Genomic DNA, 19911 nt, shown 5'->3' on the forward strand with positions numbered 1-19911 from the left:
AGTCCCATCTTCCCCTCACAACTGTTTAGTCTGTTCTCTTAGAGCTCATCTTGTATTCAAAGAAGATGTCTCTCTTCCTGTAGCTAATCCTCATGTCTTCCTTTGGTTTCTCCTCCCCCTACCCCTGCCACTACTCTGATGGAAGTCCACAGTGTATTTTTCGAGACAGGGTTTCTATGTGTAGCGTTGGCTAACCTGGAGTCTCTTTGTAGACCAGGCTGGCCTTGAACTCACAGCGATTCCCCTGCCTCTGCCTCTCGAAGTGCTGGGATTAAAGGTTTACGCCAACACACCCAGCAAGGGTGTATTTTCAAGTTGTTGGTGTTGAAGGCAGGCCTGCCTGGTTCTACCTAGTGTTCTGGAAATTCACTTGCAATGAAAACTGCCTTTTTACCTGTTAGGTTTGCAGTACTTTGATGGCAGCCCCCATGACCATATTCAGTTCCCAAACATGGCAGCTCCTCTTTGGGCTCCCACTTTGTCTCTTCATATTCTTGGACAAAACCTGCTAACTTTGTGTGGATGTGAGGCTGAAAGGGGTATTCCCATCATCTAGAGCTTGTCACATGCCGCCGTGACAAAATCTAGAGATACTCTGAGACCTACCTACCCTAGGAGGTGGAGCTTGAGCAGTGTGTGTTTTGTTCTTTCAACTAAAACTTCCCCTGAGATTCCTGTTATGTCCCCTGCTAGTATGCTCACTGACTCCTCACACTAACCCTAAAAGACTATTACAAACTAATCTTATCCCTTTCAAAGTAAATGCAGTTGTTTCCACTTTTCATAATGAAGGCATAGCCTCAGACACCAGCACTGTGTTAATGTGTCATGGGCACTGTATATGCCATCACCTGCAGATTATGGCATATGCTTCCTGTGGGTCAGGTTTCCACAACTGCTGATTAAAAGGTGTGTATTCTTAGAGTGGCGTAGTAATGCTCCTCTCTCTCTTTAGTCTGGTAGGCACCTGCAAAGCTTCTGTTTTCCTACTGTCTATCTCAGGAGTGACCTAGGAGGATGGGGGTGGGGAGGGGCACAGGAAAACTGAGGACCCTACAGCTTGGTCCAGCTTCCTGCCAAGCTGCTTCCATGATGTAGGACAGCGGAGCATTCCAGAGGTTGCCCTGCGTTGCTGCTTTAAGCTTGGGTCTCCAGTACTGTGGGAGCTGTCCAGTGAGTTTGATATACACAAAGTTTGACTTAGTCATTCCTTGCCCATAGGAACTTCCCTCAAAATCAGCCCACACTGGATAGCTGCAGCCATCACTTTGTCTTCTGTCCCTCACCTCAGCCTTCCCTGCACGCTCATTGCCAGAGATCCTGTGTTGGCAGCTTGAGCTTTGGGGGTAGAGGTTTCTCTATGCAAAGTGGGGTGCTGCTCAGCTTTCTCTAGTCCTGATTTAGGAATCAACATAGGTCAGATCCTTTCCCTCACATTTGATTGCTTACTGGTTTCCAGAATATTCTCAGACACATACATTCATATCCTTTCTTCTTTTCTCCCTCCCCCTCATTACCCTTCCTTGGCTTAGTGGTTTTTTTTTTCTTTTCTTTTCTTTTTGCTTCCTTCATGAATCAAAAATCTATGTAGTGTAATTCTCTTCTACAGTCCCATATCTCAGATGGGGACGCGACGCTCACAGAAGTTTCCATGTGTTACTAATAAAATGGTGTGACCAGGATGTGTGCCTCATGTCTGGGTTCTCTGCCCACCTCTATCCATGTGAAACCTAAAGCTAAAACTGCTTCTTCGTTAAGAAAGAACTTCACAGATTGTACGATAGATGGGGGTCTGCAAGGGTCTGGAAAGTTCTGTTAGATTCCAAGAGTCTGATACACTGCTTTGCACGAAAAAGAAACTGCTCCCTGCTCATGAATGTTGACCAGTCAGCTGCCGAGCTGAACGGAGGCCTTCCGGAAGGACTTCCTGATAATTTCCCTCTAGAACAGCTACAAATGTCATTTTCAGAGCAGGGTCCTTTGTTCTGCGAATTTGGAACAGGGAATTAGGCCAGGGAAAGGATTCTCTTAAAGCAAACATTTCCAGACAATAGCAGAGGATTAGAGGAAGGCTCATTATAGTCAAAATTACACTTTGTACACTGCTTCCTGCTAGAATCTGGACTGCCCACTTCCTGTTCATTGAGTTCTGAGCCACATAATGTGACAAACCAATTTTCTGTTAGGGGAGGAAATGGTCCTATTCAACTTAGAACCCTTTTTTACTTTGGTTTAAGTGCTGGGAGTTTAATCCCCTGTGTGGTGTTGGGAGGGAGGGCCTGAGGAGAGGTGAACCTGCCTTCATGAAAGGATCATGTGACCTCTGTACCAGGATAGTTATGTGAATAGGCCCTTCACAGAAGGGCAAACTTTGCCCTTAGGTCTTTTGCCATGGGAGTGGCACAGCAAGACACATTCACCAAGTATTGGCTCCTCAATGTTGCATTTCCCAGCATCCAAAATAACAAGAAGTATAACTAAGCCAGGAGATGGTGGTGTAGATCTTTAATCCCAGCACTGGGTGGAGGAAGAGGGTGCAGTGGCAGAGGCAAGTAGATCTCTGCCAGCCTGGTCTACAGAGTGAGTTCCAGAACAGCCAGAGCCGCACAGAGAAAACAATCTGGAAAACCTGAATGGAAGGAAAGAAGGAAGGAAGGAAAAGAGTAGGACCTTGATTCCCGTGTCTCCACCTAGGGATTACTAGGATCGTAGGTGTGTACAGCCATACCCAGCTAGGTTTTCTTTTCACAGACCAGCCCTGTAGTATCCTATGAAAAGTAAAGTTCTGAACTATAAGTCTTCCCTCCTGCCTTGGATGAAACTGTGTGTCCTTTAGAGCACTTTGTGGTATCTCTAGAGCCATTCTTGTTTTAGCCATAATTTAACATAATATTTTTTTGGCATAAGAAATCTCATAACTTGTAAGTCATAGAAATTAAGTATCATTTCATGGGGCTGGAGAGATGACTCAGCAGTAAGAGCACTGTTCTTTCAGAGGTTCTGAGTTCAATTCACAGCAAAAACATGGTGGCTCACAGCCATCTATACTGGGATCTGATGTGTTCTTCTGGCATGCAAGTGTCCGACAGATAGAGTACCCCTAATTTAAATATCATTTCATTCTTTGTTGTATTGGAAGATTAAGGGGGAGAAAAGAAAACATTGTTCTTTAAGGCCTCGATTGACCTTCTCTACTTTGAAATCTCTGCCTTAGCTTCTGCTAATGAATGCTTATCGAATTTTTCTTGACGTTTGCAAGACTTTAATGTGATATAGGGCACGTGGTCTCCTGTAACCCAGGACTTATTTCATATTTGTCTTCACATGTAATCTGTTGTAGTTCTTGAATGTTATAAGCAAAATATTGCTTACGAGTCTCTGTTTTCTTTCCTCATCAATCTTGGAATGCGTATTCGCTGTCAGAACGAAATGGTAAAAAACGGCAGTGAGCGAAGCACACACCGCACGTTGGCTGCCCATGTTACTGCTTCAACCATAGTATCTTAGGCTGCAAGGAGCAATGTCCTAGTGACTATGAAGCTGGAAATTGAGGAGATGGCACATTTGCGATGTGCTAGGCAGCCGTGAGCAGGTCCTCCTCGGGAACTCAAGAGTTCACGTGTCATGTCCAGAATCCCTGTGATTGAGTGAAAGGCCCAGGGCTGTGCTGGGATGAGGAGGGAGAACAGAAGAAAGGCATGTCAAACTCCAGAAAGAGGATGTGGGGTAGTTTTCCTTCCTTGACATAAGCTTCTCAGCTCAGCTGGCTATTGCCTCTGGTGTTGGCCCCCATTCAATAGCATCAAAGCCACTAGGGACCGGCAAGCGGAGAGCACCCTTTTCTTTAGTCAAGCCGTGATCCTAAGCCCGCCTCTGGGGATTGCTCTTCACAGCCTAGCTGCCTCTCCATGACATTTTTCATCTCTCTAAATGGCTCCTGTTTGCGTGGTTCTTGGCCCCCGATAGTCGAGGTAGTTCTTTTTTTGCTGGCTTTTCATCGAGGTCAGGATTTGAGGATGGCAAAAGCATTCACCCCTCTGGTGAACCTCTACAACAGCCCTTCATAATCTAGTCCTGGCACCCGCCAGTCCCTGACATCGTAAATTAATGAGCCAAATTTGTTATCTTTGTTTACCATAACAGGATTTGTTTTTCTTCCCCATGCCCCTTCCAAAGCTTTGCCCACATCTCTTTATTCTCTGATTCTTTATTCCTCATTTTTATCTGAGAAGATACTTGAACCTAAACAAGAAAGGGATTTTTCAAGCATATGGATTATATATAAAAGTTGATCTAAATAATCACCTCATTAAAACATGAGTTATGTGGGAGATAGCTCTAAATGCCTTATAATTTACACACTGAATTAGATATACATATGTCCTTTGCAACATTGTGTACAATTCTTAGCACGAAGCTTATCTATTTTAATGCAAGGCTTTTTCTTTCCTTCTAGAACATCAAAGGACAATAACATTTCAAGGGGGGAGCATATTATTTGACATAGCTAGTAAGTTTTACACTTACCCCTCCTTGAATTTACTGGGAGCTGTAAATGTTCATGTGGGTGTGTGTAATATGCAGACAGGCAGGCAGGCAGGCTTACACATGTGTGCATGCTTGTAGAGATCAGAGGTTAACAATGGTGTCTTCCTCAACAAAACTCCACCATATTTGTTATATATATAACAGATATATATATGCAGAGTCCAGAAGAGGGCACTGGATTCACTACATCAAGAGTTACAGGCCATTATGAGACTCCCAACATAGGTTAGGAACCAAACGCCAGTCCTCTCCAGGAGCAGGAAGTGCCCTTAACAACTGAGTGGTTTCTTAAGCTCACACACCTTAGTTTTTGAAACACCATCTCTCAAAAAGCTCCAGACACATGCCCATTTCTGCACGCTCTCACCCCCACCCCGCCCTCACCCTCATCCCCTGCCATCTACCCTTTCATGCGGAGTTAGATTCAGGCCAGCACTCTCTGCTCTTTACAAGGGTCCTGGGGATCTGAACTCAAGTCCCCAGGCTTGCATGAGAGGCACTTTGTTGACTGAGCCATCTCCCTGGGACCCCACTCCCCCACCCCCCAAATTTTAACAAGTACTCTCAAACTCCCAGGTCCCCTGCTTCAGTCTGCTAGTGCCCTTTTGAGTACCGTTTGCTTCTCCGAGATGCCTGGTGCCATGACCCTGGGGACGGTCTTCTCCGATTCACTTCCTGGAATCAGATGCCAAACGTGACCCTTACAGACATTTGGGCTGACTGACACCTCTTCCACCCAACCTGGAGCGTTCAGGACCAGGGGTGTGACAAACAGAACAGTGGGTGAAGGAAATACTCTTGTGTAATACAGAACATTTCGGTCATTGGTGGGTTTTTATGCAGTAGTGAGCCCCGGACGATTGGAACAGCACTGGAAAGTTGTCACTTCGTGGCACTCTAGCATCTCAGCGTAAGCCTGTATACATGTAAACGTCCAGCGTATGCCGTTATCTATGGTACATAGTACTTGACAATAAAGGACTGTATTACTCAGTTTTGTATTTTTTTATACTATACTTTTTATCACTTCAGAGTCAGCTTTCTTGTTTTTTGTTTGTTTGTTTGTTTGTTTGTTTCAAGACAGGGCTTCTCTGTGTAACCCTGGCTGTCCTAGAACTTGCTCTGGAGACCAGGCTGTCCTTAAACTCAGGGATCCACCTGCCAGTGACTCCCAAATCCTGGGATTAAAAGTGTGCTCCACTGCCGACCGGCTAGAGTTAGCTTCTTATATTAAAGTGGGAATGTAAAACATTGTGCCTTGTGCAGGTCTCTTGACTGTCCAGTGCTCCCCATCCCCAGTGATTGGCTTAGATTGGCTAGGTCTGTCTCACAGTATACTCTTTGGTATTTCTAGAATAGCAAAACTGCCTTAAACCACATTTCCAGAACATTTCCCTGTCATTGACACAAATTGAAGTCTTAGAAACAGGTTTGCATTTCTGGTTTAATGTTTATCTGTGGCAACTTACATCATACAAAAATCTTTGAGCCATAACCCAGGAGACCTGGATTGACATCCAGCCTCACTTCTGACCACCCTCGCCCGACCCTGACCAGGTTCCTCCCAGGTAAAATAGGAGTGGGAACAGCCCCAGAGGTCCTTCCCAGTTTGAAACCTCCCTGGTGGAACTTGCCAGTTCCTGGTTATCTGAAAGGTGGGGCTTTGATCCTGTAGGCCCTTTCTTCTTTCTTCTCTCACGTGACATCTGTACTGCCCGTCTCCAACTTCTCTGAGATAACTCCTTGGAGGCCTAGCCTCTCCCATCAGCTCTTTTTGCCTTGTAGATGCCTGGTACAGAAGAATCCCAGGACGTAGGCAGCTCTGAGGAATCCAAGGGGAGCCTGGAAAGTCCTAAACAAGGGAACAGTAAGATGAAGCTCAAGAGCCGGCTCTCGGGTAAGTGAGGACCCTCCCTGCCTGTGGAGAATGAGACAGGCTTGCAGCCCCAAGAATGGGGAGATTGACCCCATGGACAGGGTGAACCCATTGGGAAGAGAGTGGTGCAATGCTCAGGCTGGCCTTCAGCTTGTCATTTTTCCCAGGCTGGCCAAAACTCACAATCCTCCTGCCTCATCCTCCTAAGTAGAGAGTGAACAGAATTGCCCCTGGGGAGATGAGGCCTTTTATCTTCTTAAAAATCTCAGAACTGTTTTTCCACCAGTGAGGCATGCCCTGGCAGAACACCTTCATTAGCCCTAACCACCATAATGACTAATTTTTTTTGACCCATTATGAAGTGCATGTCAGTGTGTGTGTGTGTGTGTGTGTGTGTATTGAAACTTCAATTTCTGAATGTTTGGTTCATTTATCTTAATGAGGTTTCAGGTGTCAACTCTCAGGTGGCCCACATTCTCAATATACACATGCTCCCCCAAAAAACTCTCAGCCAACTAGAACAAGTAGCAAAAGGATTTTTTGCATTGAATTTGCATCTCAGCTAAGCAGGAGAAACTGACTGGTGAAAGAGGCTGCAGCTTTCAGAACAGATAGATTCCATTTTCTACATGTCCTGGCTATTTCTCCTTAGATGGCCTGGCCTGTGCTCTGGGAGGGATGGGAGGGGTACAGTGGAAGACACACATGACTTCCATGGGTGCTTGGCACATCTGTTTTGTTGGATACTTTTTTTTTCCATCAAAAATAAAATTTCATGACTGTGTTCATATGAAGATACACCCTGGGGGCTGGAGAGATGGCTCAGTTAGGTCAAGCACTTGTTAACCAAGCTGAAGGACCTGAGTTCAGATCCTCAGTACCCATGTAAAAGCCAGGTGTGGCACACTTCTGAAACCCCAGCTCTGGGATAAGGGTGGGGCAGAGACAGGGGAATCCGGAGGAGCTTACTGAAAGAGCCAGCTCAGGTTTTAGTGAGAGACCCCATCTTAAAACACAGGGGTGAAGATCAGAAAGGAAGCTGTGTGCCATCAGTCTGGCCTTGTTGAGCGTATTCTCTCATGCACACACACACATAGCACCAAAAACACAAAACAAAACAAAACAAAACAAAACAAAAAAAAAAAAACTGTGTAGATAGCAAACATCTGAAACATTGGTCCCTGACCGTTCCTAGATGCATCCTGCATACATGTGCACATGTGCCGTACACGGTAAATAAAGTAAAGAAATGGTGCGGAGTAATACAGAAAGACACCTGACGTCAGCCTCTGGCCTCTGGCCTCTGGACACTCTGTGCGGATGTGTGTACTCCCCCACACACATGCGCGCGCGCACACATGCAACATTACACACATATAAGATATATACTGAATTCATTACCGTCTACTCATTTCTGTCATGCTTAACTTTTGTTGCATTTAAAATTTTTATTAAAGCATTTTTATGGTCTCCAAATGTGGCATGGGCCCCTGGCACAGTGCCTACTGGCCCAGTCGATAACTTGGCTCCAGCCCTGCATTCCCAGGCATCTGGAAAGGCAGGCAGAACTTAGCTCCCAGCCCTTGGCAGTCGGTAACCTTGCATCCTTAGCCTGCTTTAAGCTTCCATTCCAACAGCTGCCCCAAAGAGATGACACCTGACTTTGAAAGAATGGGTGATTTTTTAATATTATCATTTATTTATTTATGCAGGGGTGTGTGTGTGTGTGTGTGTGTATCATGCATAAGTAACGACTAGGCTTGTACATGACATGGCACAGGTGTGGAGACCAGAGGACGATTTGGAGTTGGTTTGCTCCTTCCACCCAGCACAACGCATAATGTGTTAACATCCTCCATCCTGTCATTTTCTTCTTCTGCATCCAGATCCCTGAAGAGGAAAGGGACAGTGCTGCCAGCCCAGAGTATCTGCCCCATCATCTGGCCCTCTGCTCTGTTTATTCTAAGAACGTGGGACCATAAAGGGCTTTTCAAAAGCTCTATTTGCAAAAATTAGTTGTTTTGTGTTGCTAATTGGGAATAATTAGGCAGCACCGTGTTTAAATTGAGTGTTAGAGGCTGGTTTTTGGCAGAAAGGCGTGGCCTCAGGTATCAGGTAGTGGCTGATAGATATTCCCTGAAGGCCCTTATGGGGAGGGAACAAGCAGCTCCCCGCCAGAAGCTCCGAGAGAGGCCTCTTTAAACCCTGTGTGCTCAACACTGTATAATCAGTCCCCAGGGAGGCTCTCCTAGTCTGGAGAAATATAAGGACCTTTGAAATTGCCAGTCACATTCCTCATTTTATAGTTCAGAACAAGCAGCTAAGGAAATCCCAAAGGTCACTGGGTTGGAGCCAGGAAAAGGCCCAGCGTCCAGACAGTTCTTCCCACCACTGGCTTCCAAAGGACAGAGAAAAGAATTCTGTCTGCTACCCGTGAGGAAGGCTTCCTAGAGTCAGGTGGAGGTGGGGCACGTAGATGTCTGATTTTTCAAACTATGTTCGTATTGTCAGTTTGGAACTAGCAGTGCCTTCAGATGATACCCAGTCCAGAGCTGGGCCACTGTTTGCCACAAGAGAACGTCACCTTCTGCTCAAGCCGTCCAAGCCTGTGACAGGGAAGTGTGGGAAAGGGGAGAAAGCACGCACGGCTATCATCTGGAAGTTTGCTCACCCCCCCCCAGACAAGTGACCTGGGACCAGTGACTTTTCCAGGCCTCAGCTTCCTTCCCTGTGAAAGGAGGATTACACTATGCATGTACTCCTTCAGTAAGTGTGAGAGCCTTCCATGTGCCCAGCCTTTCAGAAGACCAATGAGAAAATGGTCTGCCACTCCAGAGCATGACAGCAATGACCCTTCCCCCCAGAAGCACCCATTGTTTTTTATTGTTGAAGTCATTAGGATTATGGTCATCATTTTCATTTTCCTTCTTATTGTTCTTGCCTCTTTCCCTCTCAAGAGGGGGAAAAATGTTTGAATGGCTTCAGACAGGAAGGCCTTCATGAGAACTTTTAGTCCCCCGGGAAGGCAACCCACACGTACAGGTAGTGCCGGCCTCTGTAGCACGCAAACACTCGAGAGCAGCAGCGTAGCTGGGAGTCTCTCTGGAGTGTGTGCCAGCAGAGGCGTTCCGAAACAGCAGCATAGAGGAGGGCTGAGACACGGGTGGAAGAGTAGAGGCCAGTCGTCTAGACGTGGAGGAGAAGAATGGCAGTGGAGGGACATGGAGGACAATTTGGGCAACTGTTTTTACTCCTCTCTCACGTGAGAGGCCTAGTATAATCCGATGGCAATAATGATTGAGTCCAGCAAAGCCTGGCAAGAGTGCACAGGGAAAAGAATGCAGGCTGTCGAGGTGGGAGGTGATAGTGTGCACTAAGCTAGGCAAACCCATGACAATTACATTCCCAGCTCTGCAGTGAGTAGAGAGGAGGATGCATCCTTGGCAGCCATCAGGATAGAGTAGATTCTTGGGGTAGGAGGGGGAAGAAATAAGACTGGCAGCTTAACCTGGAGACACGCTGAAGAAGCTTGGGGAACTGGGCTTTGACATCACTGCGAACTGCTTCACTCTAAAGACCTTAGCATATGGGAGTTTGGGTTTTTTGTTTGTTTGTTTGGCTGACTGGTTGTTTGGTTGCTTTGTTAGTTGGTTTTTTGAGACAGGGTTTCTCTGTGTAGTCCTGGCTGTCCTGCAACTGGCTCTGTAGACCAGGCTGGCCTCAAACTCAGAGAACCATCTGCTTCTGCCTCCCAAGCGCTGGGATCAAAGGTATGTGCCACCACCGCTGCCCAGCTTTTCATTTTTAAATATGAATGTATGTGTGTCTGTCTGTGCCCAAGGAGGTGAGAGAGGTGTGTGCTCTCTGAAGCTGGAATTCCAGGAAGCTGTGAGCTGCTTAATATAGGTACTAGAAATCAAACTCAAGTCCTTTGCAAGAATAATACGTGCTCTTAATGACTGAGCCATTTCTCCAGCCCCGTATAGGAGGTGTTAATACCACGGCGTCCTCGCTTGTCTGTCTTCCAGATCTGGATGTCTGCTCCATGTTCGTGAATGAGTCACTGTGGTGTTCTCATGTCAGGGTATTATCAATGGATGCTACCGTATGTGGTTTCTCTCCTGTCAGCTCTAACGGAATTTTCTTCTAATAAATCTTTTTCAGATGAGTAAGCATGCCAAGAAAGATTAATCTGGCCCGTGAATTACTAAGTTGTGATTTATTTAAGTGTGTGTGTGAGGTTTCAGCCATTTCCATGAGGGCTTTGCCCAGTCTGGCTCCAAAATGACTAGAGCAACATCATCTTTCATTTCACAGAACGTTTCTCTTACATTCTAACCCAAGTTTTCCTTACCGCCTCCCTCTTTTCTTGCCAGCAGAGACCTCCTTTAATTTAAATACTTTTGATTTATCCGTGCTAGCCTCTTACATTTGTGATCTTTTTAAATGCAAAACTTTCCTTGGTTGCAAAGGGATTTCAGATGTTTGAAAACCCACTTTCACAAAGTTAATGTTTATCTTTTGAAAATTTAATCATTAAGTGACATCCATTAACTATATCAGCACTGTATCATTATTAAAAACTCGGCAACATGTGACTTCTGAAAGTCTGCTGTTATCTTGCCTTATTCCATGCAAAACTCTTAGAGGCATCTCTAGATGGAAACTGGACACCATCAAATGAATCATTACACAGTCCAGGAGAAATCAGGTTGGTAAAGAATCATGTATGGAGATGGAGAGATTCATGATACATATTGTTCATACAAAAGACCTCAGCTCAGGTCCTAGCACCCATACAGGGAGACTCACAATAGTCCATAACTCCAGCTCCAAGCACCCAGTACCTCTCTCTACAGACACCTGCACTTATGTCCACATATGCACACAGACACACCCAAGTACACATAATTAAAAATAAACATCTAAAAAAGAGTTGATAAATTTATTTAAGCAAGCACATAGGTGATATGTATGTAGTATTTAATACAGACATAGTGATTACAGCTTTATTCATATGTTATTGACCTATCAGATATCAGTGTAAAGTCTAACTTAGGTGCTTTGAAATCATTACAGATTTGGTGAACGTAGTTCAGTGGTAAAATATATGGCTTGCAACATAGGCACAACACCCCATATATATATATATATATATATGTGTGTGTGTGTGTGTACATATACACAATTATTTCAAAAGTTTCTTAAATAGGATACAAAAGCGTCAGTTATAAAAGTAAAAGTTGATCTTCAGTCACGATTGCAAAATCACATTTTGGTCCACAATGAGCAGCTTATAAAACTGTGGCCCCATATTATTATATCACATAGTGATATGATGGCCATTATGATCCTTAGTTATAATCGTCAACTTGACACAATCTGGAATCAGCTGGAGGGATTCTAAATGAGTGATTATCTAGATAAGGTTGGCCTGTGGGCATGCCTGTGAGAGATTTGCTTTATTGGGTTAGCTCAGGCCTGAAGACCCATCCTGAATTCAATAGTACATTTCGTGGACGGGGTCCCAGACCGGACTGGCAGAGGTGAGCTGAGCACTAACATGCATGCATCTGTTGCTTTCTGCTTCCTAACTGTGGACATGACAGAACAGAGCTCTGTGACTTTTCCTGCCACGGTGAACTATAACCAGGAATTAAAGTTAATCCTTTCCCTCTAAGTTGTCAGAGTATTTTATTAAGGCAACTAAATTTAGACTACAAAAAAATCTGAAATAATGGAACAGTAACTGCGACACCATCTTATTTTGTGTAAACATGCTCTACATACCTCAAAACATCCTGTCATTAATCTGTAAATGACTACATCATACTATTAAAATTTTGATTTTCATGTGTTTTTGCCAGAAAATACCATTTAGACAATGTAAGGCACAGATGTGGAGAAAATATTTATAATTCATAGGCCCCCACAGAGGATGCATAATCTCACATATTAAACTTTTAAAAACTTCCTAGAAATCAATAAGAACAGCTAACAAAGAATGGACAGAAATTTTAAACATTCTTTACAAAAAGGAGTAGCCGATGGCTTTATACCCAGAAGCGTGATCGTGTCAGGTATCAATGGAATGAAAATTGAAAGCCACAGTTAAGATCCCATTGTGCACCCAGGAGAACAGCTGACATTAAAGACTGACAGAGAGCAGGATGACAGAGAGAAGACAGAGTTCATCCTGCCGAAGGAAAAGATGCCAGGAGCTAGCACCTCCACGAGTACATATTGTTGGGAAGCTCTTACATCCACGGGAGGCATGTGTGAGAACACAATGGCTATAGTCTTAATCAGGAACCCGCAAACTACATCCCACAGATGTGTGCGTGCCACCAAATGCTTTCTACATTTTCAATGTTTCTTTTAAAGAATGTGTGGCAAAGGACAAAAACAAAAATGTATACTATGTATGCTAACACACACACAACTACTGTTTCACATCTAAAGCTGGAAGCAAGCCCGTGGTCCCTCAACAAGAGAATGCATAAAATGCAATGTGTGTTTGTACAATGAAAGGTTATACAGGGTGGAAATGTACAGACTGTTGGCACACACACAGCACGGTTGAGTGTCACAAATTGAATGTGTTAAGGGTAGACAAGATGGCTCCGTGAGTTCCTACTTCTACTCCTAACGACCTGAGTTCCATTCCCAGGACCCACATAGTGGGAGGAGTGTGAACTGACTCCTGAAGTGCTCCTCTGACTGCGACATAAACACCATGGCATGTGTGCCCCACATGTATACATGTACGAAATAAATTAAAAACACAGTAAATGTTACGAACAAGGAGCTCTGTACACAAAAAATACACATCCATTCATAGCGAGTTCAAAAACAGGCAGAAGTCATCAGTGATGTGTGAACTAAAGATCCTGTTATCATTGGGTGAGGAACGTTAAGTACATCAAGGGGGCTTTTGAGATTCTGGTTAACGTCTCTAGGTCTATGTGTTTATACATCAGGAGAAATTTTACTCACGTGCTGGTGTGCACAGTTAAATTATACTTAGTAAACATTAATTAAAATGTTATTTAGAAAGTCACTACTAAGCCAGGCACAGTGGTACATGCTGCTTATTTCAGAACTCACAAGTTAGGGTCACAGAGCACAAGAGAATTCTGAATTCCAGGCCAGCTTGGCTGCGTAGCAAGACCTATGTCAACTGTACCTCTCAAAAACAAATTATTGTCTGTGGAATGAGAGCATCATCCACTCAGCAGTGACACCATGGCAAACATAAAATGATGCTCTGCCCTACTAGACCACCTGCATATGGCCCCCTCACCCTTTATGGCTGTTCCCACCACCCCTGCATCTGATTCAACACATACATTGTGCCTTTGGCAGTCTTGGCCCTTCAGAAACTTTTAATTTCTTTGTAGCTCAAGTATCAGTTTCTCTGAATATAACAGGGTTATGTAGAATCTGGTGCTCGGACTGGGCAAACCTGCTCCTTTGTACATCTTCAACTCCAGGCCTTCTGAACCCATGCAGTTACTGTAAACATGATGCCAAGCCTGTCGGTACTGCTAATTACTCTTCTCATCCCTTATCAGGCTATGCGTCCACCATCTTTTGTTGCAGGAGGTGTCCACCGGCTGGAGTCTGTTGAAGAATATAATGAACTGATGGTACGCAATGGGGATCCCCGGATCAGGATGCTGGAAGTTTCCCGAGATGGCCGGAAGCACTCTCTTCCCCAGCTGCTGGATTCTACTGGGACATCGCAGGTTAGTCCTGGGCCATGGGGCCTCGGGTTCACTCATAGCCATCATTGCTTGGTTAGAGACAAAAGTACAGATTTCAAACTCCTGTGTCTCCACAGTGTGTGTGTGTGTGTGTGTGTGTGTGTGTGTGTGTGTTTTCAAAAGAGCTGCCCACTGATAAGGGCCATGTGATAAGGGCCAGGAGAGAGTAGAGCCAGAGCCACAGAGAGAATGTAGGGTCTACCCAGAGCGATTAGAAGGAAGCCAGCTCAGTAGTTGAAGAAAGTAGGGAAATAATCTCTTAATGAATCTCAGGATCTCGGTTCCCCTCATGCTGTGTGTTTTGGAACTAAGAATTGCTCTCAACTGCCAGGAGACAATGGCGTCTCGAAGTCTGTGGCAAACCACCATTGCTTATTTACTAGGAGCATCGTGTGTCAGAATAACAACTGTATGGGAGAATGTGAACACGTGTGCCCATACCATGCCTAGGTCATACCTGCTATCCGGTGATGACCCAAACAGCCAGGGTCAGGTGCACCATAGAGGAATAAAGTAGGTGGTTAGCTTTACAGAGCCTGTTCCTGTCAAGACCTCAGGTTTTACAACTCTGAACAGGGGTTCCTCCTCGCTTATCTTGTCCCTAGATCCCTGGGACAGCAACAGGCTCACAACTAACTTGGACAGAAGCTCAGTCTCCAGGAAACTTGGGGTTCCTTGAGTCTTGGTACCATGATCCACACAGGGAGTCACTGGCATTCTCTCTGGGCCTATCAGAAAACTGGTGCTGGAAGAGGCCGTCACAGCAGCAGAGACATCCCTAAGTATCATACTTTGGGGACTCATGGGGGATGGGCTCCAAGGGTCTTGGACTCTTATGATCACCTTGCAGGAAGAGCAACTGAGGGTCAAAATGGCTAAATATTTCACACAAGGTTATATGTCAGAATCTGAGGGGAAAAAAAGATTATAGTCAGTTGTGTTGTCAAGATCAAGTATTTCTGGTTTTGGTTCTGGTGGTTGTTGCTCTTTACCTGATTGGGGTGGGTAGGGAAGGAAGAGCATGGTTCAAAGCGGGTGATGATCAGGTTGTTCTGTGCTGAATTCACTCCAAGGCAGCCTGAGGTAAGTGAAGGGCTGAGAGAACAAGAGAATAAAGATTTGAATAGGGTTAATCAAACACATCTAGAACAGCAACAGAGCCGGTAAGGAGGTTTGTGACCTCCTCAGAATGACCCAGCTGGACCTAGGGGAGTGGGGGCAGGCCAGGAAGGGGTAAAACCTCATTATCAGGCTGTTTTAGGGTAAGAGATAAGTCAGGGTTTACTTTCTTCATGGCCGAGGACCCCACACTCAGGTGACAACTTCTATTCTGTCTACTGAGGAAACTTGTCCGTGTTCATAGTCCAGAAACAACCATTTCTAGCCAAGCCCCAAAATCGAGAAGCTCATGCTGGGTTAGAAAGTCTCAACAGAGAGTTTTCCCCTCTTCAGATTGCCCTTGCTCTTATGTTCAGTCCTTTCCTTTTTCTCCCAGCTTTTACCTCTCCTGCCCATCCTTTTTCCTCCACTAAAAGTGCTGCCTAGTGTAGAGTTATCCAATAAAACTTCAGTGTGTAGGTATGAGTGGGCTGTGTCTGTATCATCCAAGATGGCGGCTGTGTGTGTGTGTCTCAGCCTGTGAATGCACAGCTGAGGAGTGCCTTTTAATTGTAGTGAACCTCATTCCAAACATATACCCGCTGGTGGCCAGTGGGCAGTGCAGTGTAGGGTACTTGGTGCAGAAGGACCCTTTAGACTCTCAAAAGGTCACATGAAGCACTCAGGCCTTTGGCTTCTGCCTGCTTCCCAGGAGAGGTGGCATGAAGCAGGGCTGAAGACTGGTGATCAGAGGAGGGGTTTCTCAAGGGGGTCATACATGAGCCTCTGTGTTTGAGGGCTGGCAAGCCACAACCCTCTTTCTGGCACTCTCTGCAGTGGTTTCAGTAAACGGGTAGTAACACTGCCAAGCCCACATCATTTACTTAATGAGCCCAAGTCTGGGCAGGCCGTGTTACTGGCAGATATTCTGTCAAACTGCACAGTGTAACTTCGAAGCTGCCAGGGGATGCAAAATACCCCTGGCAGGAGGGAATGTCTCATTCCTACATATGAATGAAGCAGACACAAACCAGGGATAAAAACTGTCTTGTGATGGTTCTTTCTCATATTAAACATGAAGTGATTTTTTTTTCCACCTGTGTTATGATATCTGCACCATATAAGACATTTATTATTCTAAGAGAACCTAGTGTTCTCTTAGAATAGGTAGTCGCTTAATCTCCTGATTATGTTATCAATGTGCATTCTGCTGATACACATGACTGTCATGGGTGAGGGCACGAAAAGGGGATTGAGGTTGGAGCTCCTGGCCAGAAGAGGAAAGTGTGGCTTATGGGAAAGTATTTGATTTTTCCAAATATGAAAGATTAGAGCTGAAACAGTGGCTGTCTCTCAACAGGGTATTTTATGTGGAAAAACAGTTGTCTGGGCTTGTGGTTTGCAGTTTATAAGAGACATGGGCTTGCTGAGTTTTTGAATGAGTAAATTAAGCTTAAAATGGTGAGATACATTTTAAATATGATTATGAACTTAGAGTGGGGGTGGGGGAGAGTTCCAGGAAGAGCCCAAGCCCAGGGTGGTCGTCTTTGTTCTCCTGACCCCATTCCAGAAGGACCTTGTGACTTACATTTAAGGACAGAGTGACACAGGTGCTTGGGGTCCCTAAGCAGCTCTCTGTGACAGAGCAGGTAGGGCAAACAAGGCACAGATGTGGGAAGCCCTGCTCCATTCATATTTAGAGTAAACTTTCTTTAAGCCAGTGGACCACAGATGGGCCGGTGGGAAGTGACCAACACTAAAGACAGCTGAGGGTTTTCAAACTCTCTTTGCATGTCAGAGCCCACAGCGGGGTAAATGATCTTGCTTGTGCTGGCTTTCAGGAATACCACATCGTGAAGAAGTCGACCCGCTCCCTGAGCACCACCCACGTGGAATCTCCATGGAGGCTCATTCGGCCATCCGTTATTTCCATCATTGGGCTATACAAAGAGAAAGGCAAGGTGAGCTATTTCCTGCAGACTCTTTTGCCCTCCAGGTGAGTTGTAGCATATTCTTTAAGTAGATAAATCTGTTTTGTTCTGTTTTCATTTAAAAAGTAGCTTCTGAAAAGGGATAATATGATTTCCCAGACTTTCCTTCCTTTGGGCCTCAACAGTGACAGGATGGTACCACTCTTTGCCCTACTGAGACGGAGTTTCCAGCCCCTCGATAGAAGCCAGAGTGGAAGGAATAATCCCCCAATCTGTTTGCATGCTTAGAGAATGTTCCCTCTCTCATTTTTGAGTGACAGTCAATGGCTTTTCTATTATACAGATGTACAGATAACTTAGTGTTATGTTAATGTTGAAATTCCCACTTTGACATCATGCAAAATGGAAACACTGAAACAAATGTGGCACCCACAAGGTGTGTAATGGCTTCAAGAGCCATTTTGTTCATCATTAGGAAACTGTGATTCTGGGAGTCAAAGACTGTCAAATTAAAAATTCCTAATGTTCATCCTAAATCACTCCACTAATATGGCACAGGTCTAGTGCACTGCAGCTAGATCTGAGGAGGGAACTAGGAAAGGAAACTTGATTTTGAAACTAGTCGTTTACCTAAACTCCAAACCTGCATAGGAAAGATATTTCAGTCAGATACTACAGTGGGAAGGGTTTTTGTAGTTAAAACTCCATAGTGCCACCCTGGACTCTTGTCCACTTTGAACTGTCTACTTTGAACGTAGGGCCTTGGCTTTAGCATTGCTGGAGGCCGAGACTGCGTTCGAGGCCAGATGGGGATTTTTGTCAAGACCATTTTCCCAAATGGATCAGCCGCGGAGGATGGCAGACTCAAAGAAGGTAGGCAAGAAGAGTCTCTTGGTGTGATCTGTAGTAACAGCCTGAGTCCTCGAGAGTTTGTCTTCTGGCCAGATGTGACTGGATGGCATGGCAGCTGAAATCATGGTCTAGAGACTGCCCTAGACCTGTGCTGAATCCAGCACCTCCTAATCATGACCTTGGGCAGACCGAACAACCCAAGCTTCATGTTAATGCCTACCTTGAAGCTTTTCTTTTTCATGGCACCAAGCTCCCAAAATAATAACTCATGAGACTCAAAATATATTTACAAATATCAGGCTCATTCCCTGATTAGCTCATAACTTAAAATAACCCATTTTTACTAATCTCCATTCTGCCACATGGCTGGTTACTGATGCTCAGATACCCTGAGTCTGTACTCACATCTTCACGGACAACTCTCCCGACTTGGCTCTATCCCAGAATCCTCTCTGCCCAACAGATGTCCCACCTTCTATTCTAGCCTTTCCTATAGGCCATTTCTTTATTGACAGGTGTTACATTCATACAATACACAAGATATTTCTTCTACAAGATCATATATAAGAAATGGCTTGATGTTTCTGTAGGTTTTTACTGTCACTGCTGGTTCGTTGTTCAGGTTCTCTGCCTTAAAAATTCCTGAGAATTTAATAGTCCGGTATTACCTTAAGGCTAATGGGAAAGCAAAGTACTTTAATAGCTATTTAATGTCTTGCTGTTGAAATCAATACTACACAGCTGGCTCCTAATTGAACACCTTTCCATTCTCCACAGTGCCTTCCATGTTATCAGACATAAATACAAAAGACAAGTGATTTAGGGTATAGATTAAATTAGCACTGAGGTTTTAAGTTACATGTTTCAAATAAAATTTTTAAATGTTTAACTCTACCTTGTATTTTATGGTGCTTTAAACATTTACAAAGCATGTCTATGTATTGAAGTTATTTCATTAACTGTATTACAAGCCTGTTGAGTAGATATTTTGGAGTAATCCTTTAATAGATGAGGAACCTGGCACTCAGAGATGATCAGCAGCTAGAAATCTGCCCTTCGAACCACGTAGCCCTGGCTGACCTGCACCTCCCTATGTAGACCAAGCTGGCCTCGCTAACTTGCAAAGACCTGCCAGCCTCTGCCTTCATGCATGCTGGGATTACAATGTATGCATATAGCACAACCAGGCACAGTAGTTTCTTATAATAAAGTGATTCTTCTCATTGTGTATGTTTGCATATCTTACAAAATATTTATCTGGATTAAGACTGTTTACTTTCATGAAGCAAAATTGTCAGTAAATTGTGAACATAACTTTACATAGTACTAACCAAAGTATAAATCCCGTTTTTCCCCTTTCTTTTAAATATGCATTTTTGCCATTTTAAATTCATTTGTTTACTTTGGTGTACATGTGTGCATGGACAGCCGAGTCACAGTGCATGTGTGGAGGTGAGAGACAAACTGGAGGAGTCAGTTCTCCGTTTCTACAAAGCGTGTCCCGGGACTCGAACTCATACCATTGTGTCAGGATATTTCTAGTTACCTTTAGAAATGATTTGACTATCCAGTTTTGTTGACTCAAAGGTAGTGGCCACTGACTTATACCAGTTTACTTCTTTTTTTTAAACTGGGAGAGTGAGTCGGAGTGTACTGGTTTTAGGCAGAGCACGGAGAAGCGTTCGTCTAACAGCATGATTTGACTAGGCGTAATACTTCTTGGACAAAATATTTATCTCTCTTTCTCTGAGGAAAAGTTAACCCCCAGGTGCTACCGGTGTCTGGTTTCAGAGCAGCGTAAAAAATCCACCAGAGCAGTCTTGAAATGGACGTGCCATGC

At 44.5% G+C, this 19911-nt stretch overlaps 2 protein-coding genes across 11 annotated transcripts in view; one reads left to right on the top strand and one right to left on the bottom strand.

Moving 5' to 3' along the window:
* Pdzd2 (PDZ domain containing 2) overlaps positions 1-19911 on the top strand; it is a 350811-nt gene that overhangs the window by 289678 nt on the left and 41222 nt on the right. For all 10 annotated transcript variants that reach the window (XR_009590840.1, XM_060380441.1, XM_060380442.1 and 7 more), the window contains 4 exons: positions 6334-6445; positions 14027-14172; positions 17130-17249; positions 17978-18092. Coding sequence is in view for 9 of the 10 variants with exons in the window: in XM_060380441.1 (XP_060236424.1) it covers positions 6334-6445; positions 14027-14172; positions 17130-17249; positions 17978-18092 (493 nt within the window). In the remaining variant the exon portion in view is untranslated. The remainder of the gene's footprint in view (positions 1-6333; positions 6446-14026; positions 14173-17129; positions 17250-17977; positions 18093-19911) is intronic.
* Positions 1-19911, bottom strand: part of Golph3 (golgi phosphoprotein 3) — a 106341-nt gene that overhangs the window by 12318 nt on the left and 74112 nt on the right. The gene's annotated exons all lie outside the window — the stretch shown is intronic.

The sequence above is a fragment of the Meriones unguiculatus genome, chromosome 3 (genome assembly GCF_030254825.1).
Source record: "Meriones unguiculatus strain TT.TT164.6M chromosome 3, Bangor_MerUng_6.1, whole genome shotgun sequence".
Lineage (NCBI taxonomy): Eukaryota > Metazoa > Chordata > Mammalia > Rodentia > Muridae > Meriones > Meriones unguiculatus.